A 13,872-nucleotide genomic window follows, 5' to 3' on the forward strand; every position below is an offset into this window, starting at 1 on the left:
CGTAAAAGTAAATGAAGTTTATTACAGGAGAAGTATTTAATACAGAATTACTTGCAAGTTGAAAGCAGTCTTTTGACCCACGAAAGTCTGAAGAGGACTCTCCCGATTCATCGGAGAAAATCGGTTTTATTCAGCTGGTCCCCAGCTGAAGGTCAGTCTCAAAACTCAGAGTCAGCGAAAGGAGACTGGATGGCGCCACTCCTTCCAGTTCTCAGAGAAGAATCATGCACCCAAGGACCATAACAGGCTGGTATCATAAACAACTATTGCTATCCAGCAGATGTACGTTTCTAAAACCAGTCTTAACTTTCCCATATCCAAGGTCTGGGAAGAGAGTGGTCACTCTGACCGGTCTCATCATTATTATCATTTTTATCATCCTCCTCATATCATCCTTATATTATCATCATCATCATCATCATCATCTTCATTATCATCATCGTCATCCTCACCATTATCCTCCTCCTCATCTTCCTTATGTTATATTAGCATCATCATCATCATCATTATCATAATTGTCATCCTCATCATTATCCTCCTCCTCATCATCCTTATGTTATATTAGCATCATCATCATTATCTTCATTATCATCATCATCATCCTCACCATTATCCTCCTCCTCATCATCCTTATGTTATATTAGCATCATCATCATCATCATTATCATAATCGTCATCCTCATCATTATCCTCCTCCTCCTCATCATCCTTATGTTATATTAGCATCATCATCATTATCTTCATTATCATCATCGTCATCCTCATCATTATCCTCCTCCTCATCATCCTCATTACTATCATCCTTCTCATCATCATCATCCTCATCATCGTCCTTATCATCCTCCTCCTCCTCATCATTATCATCCTCATCATTATCATCATCATCCTCATCATTATCCTCATTATCCTTCTCATCCTCATCATCCTGCTCCTCATCATCATTATCATTTTCATCATCACCATCATCCTCATCATCTTCATCATAATTATCATCATCATCATTATCCTTATCATCCTCATCATCATTAGCATCATCATCCTCATCATAATCATACAGGGTAAGTTACTGACTTTTAAACCCACCGCTGTTATTAGCTTTGTGTCAATAAATGGTTTGGAATGAAGGAATTACCATTGCATTATTAAATGTCTGCACACACACATCAGTGTGGCGTCAACTTTTGACGTTTTCTGTAAATTTGATCCGAAAGTTGAATATCCCTAACGTTTTGTGAGTTGTGTATATTGAGCCTCTCTCACAACATGCTGCTGTTAGCATCTGCTTGTGATAACACAATTAAGCTGTTCGTTATGGACGACCAGTCTATAAGCCTCATCAATATAGCCGCAATCACTGCTAAACAGCTAGTTTCTCTCAGCTCCAGCCTCTCCCAGGTCTGACTCAGACCTGCATGTGTCAAACCAGCTGTAGGTCTCTCTCCCACCTGCCTCCACCTCAACCTTAAAGGAGCCACGCTGCTCTTTAACGATGCATTGACACATAACACGCAATCATTTTTTACTCAGTGTAATTTTGCGGACCAGATATTATTGTGATGGTCTGATTTTGGCTCGTGGCCCGCCAGTTGCCGACCACTGATAAACTAAGGCCCCCTCCCCCACCTCCGACTCCCATCCTGCTGCTGTTGTCTGCGCCTTCAGACAAAACTGAGGGTTTAATCTGTGCGGTCGTCCGTTCGCTGCTGGTACCCAAACACATTGTTAAAGCCGCTGTTTCTGCAGGCTAATGCTGGACAACTAAGACTGGATTCTTCTGTTTGCTGGAATATTGATCTGTGAAAATCGCCGGACTGATCGCGTTTTTCTTCTGCTGGATGGTTTTATCGGAGCAGGTGAGTCTATCACAGCAACCAGAGAAGCTGTTGACATTTTTACGTTCAGCGCCATTTCTAGGCAGGTGCTGCACCTCCTGGTTCTCTGCAAACCTCCTGGTTCACACCAATAAATGTGAATTAATGTGAGATTTGTGAGCCGATGTGCTGATAATGTCAGGATAATTTCCAGAATGATGGACGGGATCAGGTAAACAGGCCTCCATCTCTGGATACAGCCGCGTTGTTTACTGTTTACAGGATGAGGTGAGTTTTTCTGTATAGAAACATCTTCAGGCCCGAGCTGCATCATGTGATGAACGGTGCTGATGCAGCGCAGCTCGGAGACTGGACCAAAACCAGATCAGGTACCGAAACAAAGAAACTCTGCTCCATCCTCTTCTGATCAGGAGATCATGACCCATCTGATGATCATGGATCAGTTCTGGGGCTCCATGTCTCATCTCTGGGAGGAGAACCTGGTTCTGGTCTGAGGGCAGAAAGGTGCTGACACGAGCAGAGACCATCGTTTGGATGTTATTCAATTAATTCATTTTTATGTCAGAGCTGTTTGAGTCCACAGAAATCAGTTCCTCTGGGTTCCAACAAACTCTGATATTGTTATTCCTACAAAATAATAATAACAATAATAATAATAATAAGAAGAAGGAGAATAAAACATCCTTTAGTTGTGAAATTTGAACTGGATGTCTGATAATTAGAATTAGTTCAGATTTTCCTGTCTGTTTTGTGTATTTTAAATCCAACCATTTTCGACACCCATTTATTCTAATTCAGAGTCCCAGGAGGAAACTAGACTCTTATCACGGAAGGTACCAGGTGAGAGGCAGGGTGCACCTTGGAGAGGTCACCTGTCCATCGCATGACAAACACGGAGAGGCAAACAATCACTTGCCCCTTGAGAGAATTTAGAGTGACAAATTAACACCATGTCTTTGACTGTGGGAGGAATCCCACAATCCTTTAAAACCTCAGAAATAAACAGTTCTAGAGATCCACACCTGTAGTACAAAGGTCTTGGCATGTAGTACAGTGTTTCACAGGGACAGTTATTACTGTGACACACTGTGACCAAGTTATTTTCTTTTTAATCAAGTTATTCTAGTTTCCTGAGAAACCGTTTTAGCACTAATTCAAGTTTTAATATCGTTTTCTTTCCTAAGACTATATAAATATAAAACGTGTTCTGTGTGATGACAGACCAATGAATGCTGCAGACTGGCGAGCGGCTGATTTTTATGCAGATTTTTGAGCTAACTTTACATGTTATCCAGAGCGATAACAAGATTTTCTGATGAATCGGCAAAGGCAACTAAAAAGCACCACGAAACGTCCTAATTTTGTATGAAATGCTAGTTTTAATCCTCCTCCTTTACCGGTGATGTTCTGTCATCCTGGCATGGCCGGCTTACCGATGTGTGTCCCGGTGTTCTAGGTCTTTATTTTCTGACATGGATGTTTTATATTTTTTCCTCCAGTAAATATCCAGCTGGATATAATCTGAATAAGCTGTGGCTACTTTGATGTGTTAGTTGGCAGCATGCTGCATCAGAGTGATTCTGATGAGCTTGTACTCTTAAACTTTCTTAATTTTTGATGAGGGTTTTTTATGCTTGCTTGGAAGTAGTGATGCTTGAGTGATATATTTAATCTTTTGTCCTTAATTCTTATCCATTATGTTTAGTAACCATGGCAACAGAAGAGTTGATTACTTGCTGGAGCAACTGATTGTGGCACAAAGACAGTTGAATCCAAGGAAATGATTTAAGCATCAAGGCAAGTTTAACAGATTTATTGAGGATGGTTTGTCCGGAGCAGAAGACTGGTTGAGGCTCAGGGATCCAGTTGATGAGGTGAGCGGGCAGACAGGTTCCAAGAGAGTCAGCCATGGATCCCAGGCAGGGAACCTTAAACGAGCAGGAAAATTGGCTTAGTTACATGAAACACTTAACAAAAAGTGAATCTGCTAGCAGCTAGTGTAGCACATAGATGTAGCAACGATCCAGCATCGAGTGAGGGTCGACCTGCGGTTGATAAGCAGGCAAGGTGCAACGAGCCTGATTCCTCTCAGCTGTGCCGACTAACAACAGGACACGCCTCCTGTACACACCAGGGGAAGACAGCATAACACGAGGGGGGAAAACACACCAGATCTTGGGGATCCATGACGGACTGAGATTTCTAAAACATGACACATGACAACACACAACAAGACCCCAAATCTCAGAACTGTTGGAGTATCACTGTTGATATTGTGCAGGAAGTTTAAATAATTTCTTTCTGTTGTCATCATGGGGAATATAAGATTACTGGCAAATACAACAAACCAGCTTGGAGTGCTGACAAGGACACAGCAGGAATACTGGAAATGAATTTAATGCAGGAGCATAAACCAGACTCAAACAACCCCGTACCCAGGGCTCAGACAATGTGGGCAGACAGAGCAAGTAAGAGATGTTCTAGTGGTTGTTAACAATAGATGGTGTAACTCCGGACATCTAAAGGAGAGTATCTGGAACACTGAACTAGGGCTGGGCGATATGGCCTAAAAATAAAATCTCCGATTTTTTATAACCAAATCCGATTTCCGATTTTAATCGATTTTTTTTCTTTTCTTTTACAAAAAATAAAAAATAAATAAACATTTATTTGTTTATATAGATGAATGCCAGCAAAAATAAAGCATATAAAATCATAGCCATAAAATAAACCACTTCATATCTTACATAGAAATATTCGACACAATGCATCCGTGATCTCTTTCCATCTGGATCCTTATCGTACAGGATCCACTGCAGAAATAATTCCCCTCTTAACCAGGGTTTGTGGGTTAAGTTGACTTCTGCATCTCGTAGAGAGCAGCATTTCTCACTGCAGTTATATGTACAGCTAAATCCCAGGCATGAGTGAAGGACCACTTCACTGAAAGTCTGTCAAACCCCGTTCTGGTGTGGAGGGAGGGCGAAGTCTGCTGCTAACCAAATATGGAAAAAAAACCCAGATTTTCATAAAAACTAATCTCCAGAAATGGAAAATTCAATTTATCGATCTTATCAATTAATCGCCCAGCCCTACATTGAACTGTTAGCTGTAACTTCTGTCCATATGATCTACTGAGAAAAAAAAAAAACGAGAGTATATATGGGAGCGTCAGGAGAGAGTATACATACATATATTTTTATAAAAAACAGTACTTATAGAAGGTCAGTGAGTAATAACTCTTCACACTGAGTTTTTATATAATATAATCTATATAATAATATAACAATGTAATTGATCTTTAAAAAAGAATTAAGTACCGTCCAGTTACACTATAGTTTCCTCATCATAGCGTGGCGATGCTAAACATAAGAAATGTCGGTGTGACATCAAAAAAGTTAGAAACCCTGAGTTTTAAGGTCAGAAAGTTAAATAGTGCTACTTCAGATGTAGATACACTCACTAAACAAACACGACTGAATCCTTTAACCCCCAAAGAGTGGGATCATCTCGGCACTCGTGGTTTTAAACTATGCACAGACTGGATGATAACTTTACTCTGTCTTCAGAAAGTCTCTGCCTCGGTTTCATCTGGGTCAGGCTGATCACCAGTTTTAGTTTGTTTCTAGTGTTTGTGCCAATATGGTGGCCCTCTGGAAGGGAGGGGGGGCAAAGAGGACGAGGCAGGCAGCAGCCAACTTCCTCTGGCCTCCACATCTGCACACAACAGCCTTTAATCCCACGCCGGCAGATTAATTCTAAAGCTGCTTTTAGTGCTCTGACATGGCCGCCCTGCAGCCGCAGAGACGCAGACGTTTTGTTGTTGGTCAGGTTTAAAGGCAGTTCCTGCTTTCTGCTCATGTAGGACGTCAGTGTTGTCATCCTCACCTGTTCATGAAGGTTCACCCATCTGTAGGTGCACATCAGACACTTTTATAAAAGGAATGTTCTATTTATTTATATTAGACTGATTCATAGGAGCAGTTCGAACCTGCAGATATTACTTCTGGAGGACAACAGATGTTTGTCCAGTTGCACGAGGTAAGAAGGACAAGAAAAGCTATACAGCTAGCTTTAGCTGTTTTAGCAGAGCTGTAGCATGTCAGCTCAGAAAAACGCTGGAATCCAGTCCTCACTCATTTCCCTCTAAGAAAAAAATTAACTTTTATTTCTTAATAAAAAAGCTTTTGCAGCTCGACAATAAATTCAAAGTGTTTCTGCTGAAGTCCTGAGTCAGGTCTCCCACTTTAGACCTGGATGTAGATTTGGATGCTTGTTGTCATAAACCAGTCAAAATGTGCTTTTCACTAAATTGAATAACTTTTCTTCCTCATTTATTTAGCCATACGTACCCCCAGAAGATTACAAACATTACGCGATATTTAGTGTAGGTGCAGAACCAGGACCAGGATCTGTTAGGTTTTTAAATGATGTCATATTATAAGAAACACCTTTTAGCCACAAATTCTAAAAATAATCATTTGTAAACAGAAAACGGTCAAACAAGCATAAATGATGCAGGAACTTTAAAATCAAGCTCCTAAACCTGAGAAACAGAAAAGTTTATTATTCTGCTTCTGATGCAAAAATACACATCAACCAAATAAAAAGAAAGCTTCAACTTTAGTTTTAAAGAAGTGTGTTGGCTCTATAACAAGAATCTAATCTAAACCAGATCAGTTGTAAACATCCATACAAAAGCATCCAGTCTGAGAGGGATTTCCACCCGTCTCCATGGATTTTAGTTTTAGTTTATGTTTGTATAAACTGTTAATCGTCAGACTAGTTTGTAGTGTGTGATTTTTTGAACAGCATCTTTTCCCTGTATGAATGAAAACATCGCAGCTCAGAGCATGTTCACGACCAGGCAGAGATTCCCAGTCAGAGATTCCCAGTCAGAGATTCCCAGTCAGAGATTCCCAGGCAGAGATTCCCAGTCAGAGATTCCCAGTCAGAGATTCCCAGGCAGAGATTCCCAGTCAGAGATTCCCAGTCAGAGATTCCCAGGCAGAGATTCCCAGTCAGAGATTCCCAGGCAGAGATTCCCAGGAAGGGATACTGGTAGACCATCACCTTAATGGAAAAGGAAACAGTTTTCTGTGCTCAACTGCTTTGATATTCAGCTTTGATTTTGATTCAGAAAATCTTCAAACAAAAGACTGAGAGTCTGGGTCGTGTTGTAGGCCTCCCTTAGTTTAGTCGAGTTTGAAGGGATCAGATTTGTAAATCAAATCATAATTTAACTCAAGTCCACACTTCAGATGTTGCACAGCGATATAGTAGATGTCTGTCTAATGCAGGACCAGAGGGAAGTGACACAAATCAGATATGAAAAGTGGAATTGATGATCAGACGTCTGTGTCCATGCAGACTAAACGGTACTGGCTACAAGTAAATCTGCATTCAAAGAATTAAAATGCCTCATAGCAGCTTTATTATCATCCCAGCCTGGACCTCTAGAAGAGACTGAAGACCCAAACCAGCCACAGTGGAAGTGAAAAAAGAGTGCACTTTAAATAGGTCATTAAAGATTGAAATAAAAATCACCAAATACAAAACAAAACAAAACAAAATACAAAATACCCACTGTGAGGCGCACTGTAATGTGCAGAGTACTTCGAGTACTCAGAGTACCTAGCAGCCAAACAGTAAAAACCAAATTAGTTCCAGTGATGTTCATTAGATCGGTCCAGATGTGTTGCACATGTCGACACCATCAGCAGTCGTCAGTCTGGTGGTCCGGATCCGTGGGCTCTGCAGGAGGACAGGTGGTGGTGCGTGTCAGTCCTCGTTATAAAAACAAGCCAACAAAGTATGGTTGTTCTGAATGTTTATCAGTAAATCAGGATTCACAAAGACGTGATGATTTATTGCTTGGCGGTGGGCGGGGCTTAAGCTTGGAACTGTAGCTACAGTCAGTGATTGGTTGGTGTTTCTGCCGCTGCTTAATAGTTAATCGTACAGATGAAACTTTAGAGGTGTCACACAGTTCTGAACAGCTATTTAAATTGTTGGAGTCTCAGTGCTGTGTTGCTGCATTTTCCCATTTCCCACAATCTGAATTTTAAAATAACTTCTCCAAGCGTTGAGTCTTGAGTATGAACCTGTGATTTGTACTGCAGAATAGCGTACATTGCTGACAGCTGGCCTTAAAATATGCTGTTTTTTTAAAGTAGACCTTTCTATGGCTGACATGGCTCCCCCAAGGAGCGGTGATGATAAGAAGCTCCTTAACTGCAGGTTTTAAAGAAGTGGTTTCTAGGGATGGCATGTCTTCTAACCAGTTGGTCAGAGGTCATTAAGTTCCCACCTGCATACAGGTTAGTAACTTCAATTAAGCCTTTGGCATCCCATTACTTAAATCCACCATCAGCTCTACCAGGGACAAAGTAAGCAAACCAGGGTGCTTTCCCTGTGGAAGGGTGTGCTTCATGCCAAACAGAAACAGTATTTTTGATAAATGGATTTTTTGTCTTTTTCTTAAGATTTTTTTAACATGAGCAGAGCACATACACCTGGATAGGTAGACCTGATGCTTTCAATAGCTAGCCATGCTGGACAGTTAGAGGTGGAAAGTAAAACATAGCTGTGCTGCCCCGTAATACCATTTTAGATTAGGTACTTGAAGCCCTCCTCTATCAGAAGGAAGGTAGGGAGAGCTGCAATCTGTTGTTCCATATGAAATCTGAAAATAGTTTAGTGAGTCTGTAGAAGAAAGTTTGTGAAAGTGGGAGCAGAACAGCTTGAAAAAATGGACAAACTTGACATTTTAAGAATATTAATGCAACCCAACATGGAGATGGGCATTACCATCCATTAGGGCTGGGCGATTTATCGATAAAATCGATAAATCGAATTTTCCATTTCTGGAGATTAATTTTTTTGAAAATCAGGATTTTTTTCCATAGTTAGTTAGCAGCAGACTTAGCCCTCCCTCCACACCAGAACGGTGTTTGTCTGACAGATTTTCAGTAAAGTGACCCTTCACTCATGCCTGGGATTTAGCTGTGCGTATAACTGCAGTGAGAAATGCTGCTCTCTATGAGATGCAGAAATCAACTTAACCCACAAACACTAGTTAAGAGACAACCTTCATCAGGGGAATTATTTCTGCATGGATCCTGTATGATAAGGATCCAGATGGAAAGAGATCACGGATGCATTGTGTCGCATATTTCAATGTAAGATATGAAGTCGTTTATATGGTGGAAGAGCTATGACATTATATGCTTTATTTTTGCTAGCATTCATCTATATAAACAAATGAATGTTTTAATAAGTTTATTTATGTTTTGTAAAAGAAAAGGAAAAAAAATTGATTAAAATCGGAAATCGGATTTGGTTATAAAAAATCGGAGATTTTATTTTTAGGCCATATCGCCCAGCCCTGCCATCCATCTATTCAAAGATTCAGATACAGATTGTACTATGTGGTCATATTTAAGGGAGACAATATTTTCAATTTCTTGGACACTTTTGACTCCTAAATATAGAAAACTTTTCCGAGTAACTGAGAAAGGGGTGTGAATCACTGGGTTTTGCATCTTATTTTTATTTAAAAAAGCATGGTGAATTTGGAATGACTAACCTTATATGCAGAGAATTCCCCAAAAGATCTAATTAAACTATTAAGAGTTGGGACAGACGGGATAGAAAAATAATGATGTCATCAGCAAAGAGCGAGATGAAATGCTCCGATCCTCCTGCTTTTACACCTGAGATTTTTGAATGTTGCCGAACGACCAGAGCCAGAGGTTCAATAGCAAACAACAATATGACAGGAGACAGGGGACGGCCCTGTGGAGTGCGCCTGTGTAAACTAAATGGTTGGGATATCTGGTTGCTTGTTAATATCTCAGCTATTGGATCTCTATACAGAGCTTCAGCCATTCCAATTCTTACCAAAACCTCCATCAAGTAGATCCATTCAATCCTGTCCAAGGCGTCCAACGATCCCTCTCACTTCTCGTATCATTACGTTTACCCTCTCACTTCTCGTATCATTACCTTTACCCTCTCACTTCTCGTATCATTACCTTTACCCTCTCACTTCTCGTATCATTACCTTTACCCTCTCACTTCTCGTATCATTACCTTTACCCTCTCACTTCTCGTATCATTACCTTTACCCTCTCACTTCTCGTATCATATATTCAATACTCTTATGAAATGGTTGATGCCCTTGAACGAAACCATTCTGATAGTCAGTAATTGGGGATGGGACACATGTCTCTAGCTTCCTGGCTAAGGTCTTGTAGAGCATTTTTGTGTCACAGCATATTAAAGATGGGGAGGTTGTTTTCCGGATTTTGGAACCAAGTGTAGACCGCAAGGAATGTGGGCAAGGCTTCAGACTCTTATTCTTCTTGAAACATTCCTAGTAGGGGTGAGTGTAGTTCTTTAATCCAGAGCTTCACTCCCTCTCCACAGTTATGCTCTGCCAGTGAAAGACGCCTCCCACCACAACACGGCGTAAAATCAGTAGCTAGACTCTTCTCCTCTGAGGTTCCCTGGTGGTGGAACGATCTACCGACTTCTGTACGATACGCAGAAACCTTATCCACTTTTAAGAGCAAGCTAAAGACACACCTGCATTTCCGCACTTCTTCTACTCATCAGAATGAGTTAGAAGGATTTTATAGTTATTATATATTTTATAGATCTTACAGTACACGCAAATAATGAAACTGGAACCAGATGAAGGGGTTATGTAAGACGTGAGCTTTCTGTGGCATGTGTTTGTTGAAAAGCTGCTGTGAAAGTTTGGACATGTGGAAAACAAATCCTCTTTCCCAAAGGCTGCTAGTGTCTCATTTGGTCTGAATGACAGTGTTCATGCTGCCAAGCGCAACATGACGGATGGATTCCTGTAAACAAAGATTTAACACCCTGACCCAAATTACGCCGGTCTGACTTCACTGATTTCAAGGTAAATTTAAAGGTAAACAGTAGGCCTGTCGCAATAACAAATTTTGCTGTGCGATAAATTTTCTCAGAAATGATTCTGCTAAGCCGTCATGTGTTGTCATTTTGAAACCACTTTCAACTAATATAATGACAATGCCATAGTAATGCAAGTGCACCTTTTCAAAGATCAATAAACTTTAATTTCTAAAGAACATTTTACTTTGGACCTGGAAAAAATTGTAAATAAAACAAAAACAATAACTGGAACGGACTCTCAGTCTCATTAACAATGAATGAAAAGCAAACACAAATAAAAACAATAAGTATGATAGAAAATAAAGTCTGTTCTGTAAACAAAACTGCTTTTCAAAAAATAAATAAAAAAATATTAAACATAGGCTCAGGCAGGGAAACCCAGTAAAACTGCCTGTTAGCACCATTGTATTAAAAAAAACTAATAAAAATATATACTGCACATCGCTGCTGTTTGTGAAGCTGAAAAATCTTCATCATCTCTGCGTGTTGGACTGGTCTATGAGCAGTGAGGGTATGGCAAGCCAAAAGGGCCATAATCCGCCACTCTATTGGCGTGTTTGTAATAAAACAGCATAAAATATGCTGTTTTGTGATGAAAAACGGCATTAAAAGCAATGTTTTATGTGGCTAAAACGGTGTAAAATACGCCGTTTTTTAAAGCTTCGGTAAACACCAAAACATATAACGTTCTTGGTGGTCATTAAATGCCGCTTTTGCGTTTTGTGCAACTAAAACACACGTAAAAAGCGCCCATTTTGTCGCACTTTAACGCGTATTATAACAGCTTTTTGTGCTGTGTTGTTCATGGGACGACACTATAGAAATAAAACTTTGACATACAGAATATCAAAGTTTAGTTTTTATACTTTGGTGTTCTGTATGTCAAAGTTTAATATCTATAGTGTCGTCCCATGAAAAGATATAAAATATTTACAAAAATGCGAGGGGTGTTCTCACCTCTGTGAGATACTGTATCTACCCATACACATACATATACTGTATATTCATATGTGTGAAATGTAAATAGTTTATATGTTACACGAATATGCAAAGTATAAATGACTAAATGAACTATAGCACATAGTGCCTAAAGAACAGCATAAGATGTAGCACATGACACATGCGTTGAGTTGGAGGTAGTTTTTGAGTTCAGTCTTCACCATTCTCATGTCTCTGGAGTAAAAACTGGATAGAAATTCTGTGGTGCCTCTTTTTAGCGGATCTGTGTCACTTAGCAACTGGATTTAGTAAGATTTATCTGGTATTAGGTCCTTCGTGATGTGGCTGCTCAGGATTTTAAGCTTACTACCATCTCCAGATTCTCACTGTTGATATACAGTGTTGTGTTATTCTTTTTATTAAAGGCAACAATGACTTCTTTGTTTCTGTTTTGTTTTATTTCTTTTTACAGTGTGTGTCAGGTTATTTTCTTTGCATGACGCTGTCAGCCCTGTAGTGAGACTCATCGTTCTTACAGATCAGCCCCACTGTTGTCACGTCGTTTGCGGATATGATGGTAGAACTGGTGTAACGTGATGGAGTGCAGTCATGTCTGTACCGCCAGAAAAGGAAGTAGCTCAGCACACAACCCTGTGGGGCTCCAGTGGTCAGGATCAGAGTGGATCAATGACAACCATCCTGACAGACTGACTGTGGCCTATTTGGTGAAAAAGACCTTTATCCACAGGCAGATGCTGTGTTGTAACTAGTGTGGACATCTTGCAGTGCAGTGTGCTGATATGCTACCACCAGCTGACCTGTTTGCAGACTGATGAGGATCCAGGATGGTTGGAAAGCTGCCTTGATCAGACTTTACTCTTCCTCATGTTCTTTGCACATTGTACTGTCGTGTGACCTGTTTTAAAAGTTGTTTTCCCTACTGTGGGATCAATAAAGTTTTTTTTTGTCTTTTTTTTTGCATCAGCCTCATGAAACATTTTGTGATGTTTAAAGCAGTAAATATCCTCATCTAACTCTGGAACACAGTCTCTAGGAACCATCCTGGGACTCATCGAGGCTGCCTTCTGCATGCAGATGTTCTGGAGGGTACATCTGTCATGAGCAGGGTGCAGGATGGGTGGCTGGAACTGGTGTGATGCTCGTCGCTGCTGCTCCTGCCTTATAGTGGCTGAAAAACTCATTGAGTCTGGAGACTTGTCACAGAGTCCGTGTCCAGCTTTCAACATGGTGTCCAGTACCACAGAGTCCGTGTCCAGCTTTCAACATGGTGTCCAGTACCACAGAGTCCATGTCCAGCTTTCAACATGGTGTCCAGTACCACAGAGTCCGTGTCCAGCTTTCAACATGGTGTCCAGTACCACAGAGTCCGTGTCCAGCTTTCAACATGGTGTCCAGTACCACAGAGTCCGTGTCCAGCTTTCAACATGGTGTCCAGTACCACAGAGTCCATGTCCAGCTTTCAACATGGTGTCCAGTACCACAGAGTCCATGTCCAGCTTTCAACATGGTGTCCAGTACCACAGAGTCCGTGTCCAGCTTTCAACATGGTGTCCAGTACCACAGAGTCCGTGTCCAGCTTTCAACATGGTGTCCAGTACCACAGAGTCCATGTCCAGCTTTCAACATGGTGTCCAGTACCACAGAGTCCATGTCCAGCTTTCAACATGGTGTCCAGTACCACAGAGTCCGTGTCCAGCTTTCAACATGGTGTCCAGTACCACAGAGTCCGTGTCCAGCTTTCAACATGGTGTCCAGTACCACAGAGTCCGTGTCCAGCTTTCAACATGGTTTCCAGTACAGACTCACACACAAAGCCAAGCTATGCCAAAGCTGATTTATTAAAAATCCCACGGCCACCTCAAGTTAAACCGATATGTTGGTCAACAGAGGGCTGAGGTCTCAACTGTAGTTAATTAATTGATAACTCATTGTGTGAGTGTGGTGGTGGTGTGTGTGTGTGTGTGTGTGTGTGTGTGTGTGTTTGGGGGGGGGGGGTGCTTTAATTAGTTACTTTTTATTTTTGTATTACTAAATATTTTGTGCGTACTTGGCTTCTGTCGGCCAGGAGAAAACATAAGCAGTGAAATTAATTCACAGCCCATCTGGAATTCAATAAACTGGAAAAAAAGATAAATAT

The 13,872-nt window shown here is 40.8% G+C and overlaps 1 protein-coding gene across 12 annotated transcripts in view; it reads left to right on the forward strand.

The window, feature by feature from the left end:
* Positions 1 to 1,696: 1,696 nt before the first annotated feature.
* Positions 1,697 to 13,872, forward strand: part of epb41a (erythrocyte membrane protein band 4.1a) — a 116,167-nt gene continuing 103,991 nt past the window's right edge. For all 12 annotated transcript variants that reach the window (XM_042012246.1, XM_042012245.1, XM_042012251.1 and 9 more), the window contains exon 1: positions 1,697 to 1,853. Coding sequence is in view for 1 of the 12 variants with exons in the window: in XM_042012255.1 (XP_041868189.1) it covers positions 1,836 to 1,853 (18 nt within the window). In the remaining 11 variants the exon portion in view is untranslated. The remainder of the gene's footprint in view (positions 1,854 to 13,872) is intronic.

The sequence above is a fragment of the Melanotaenia boesemani genome, chromosome 17, assembly GCF_017639745.1.
Source record: "Melanotaenia boesemani isolate fMelBoe1 chromosome 17, fMelBoe1.pri, whole genome shotgun sequence".
NCBI classification, from domain to species: domain Eukaryota; kingdom Metazoa; phylum Chordata; class Actinopteri; order Atheriniformes; family Melanotaeniidae; genus Melanotaenia; species Melanotaenia boesemani.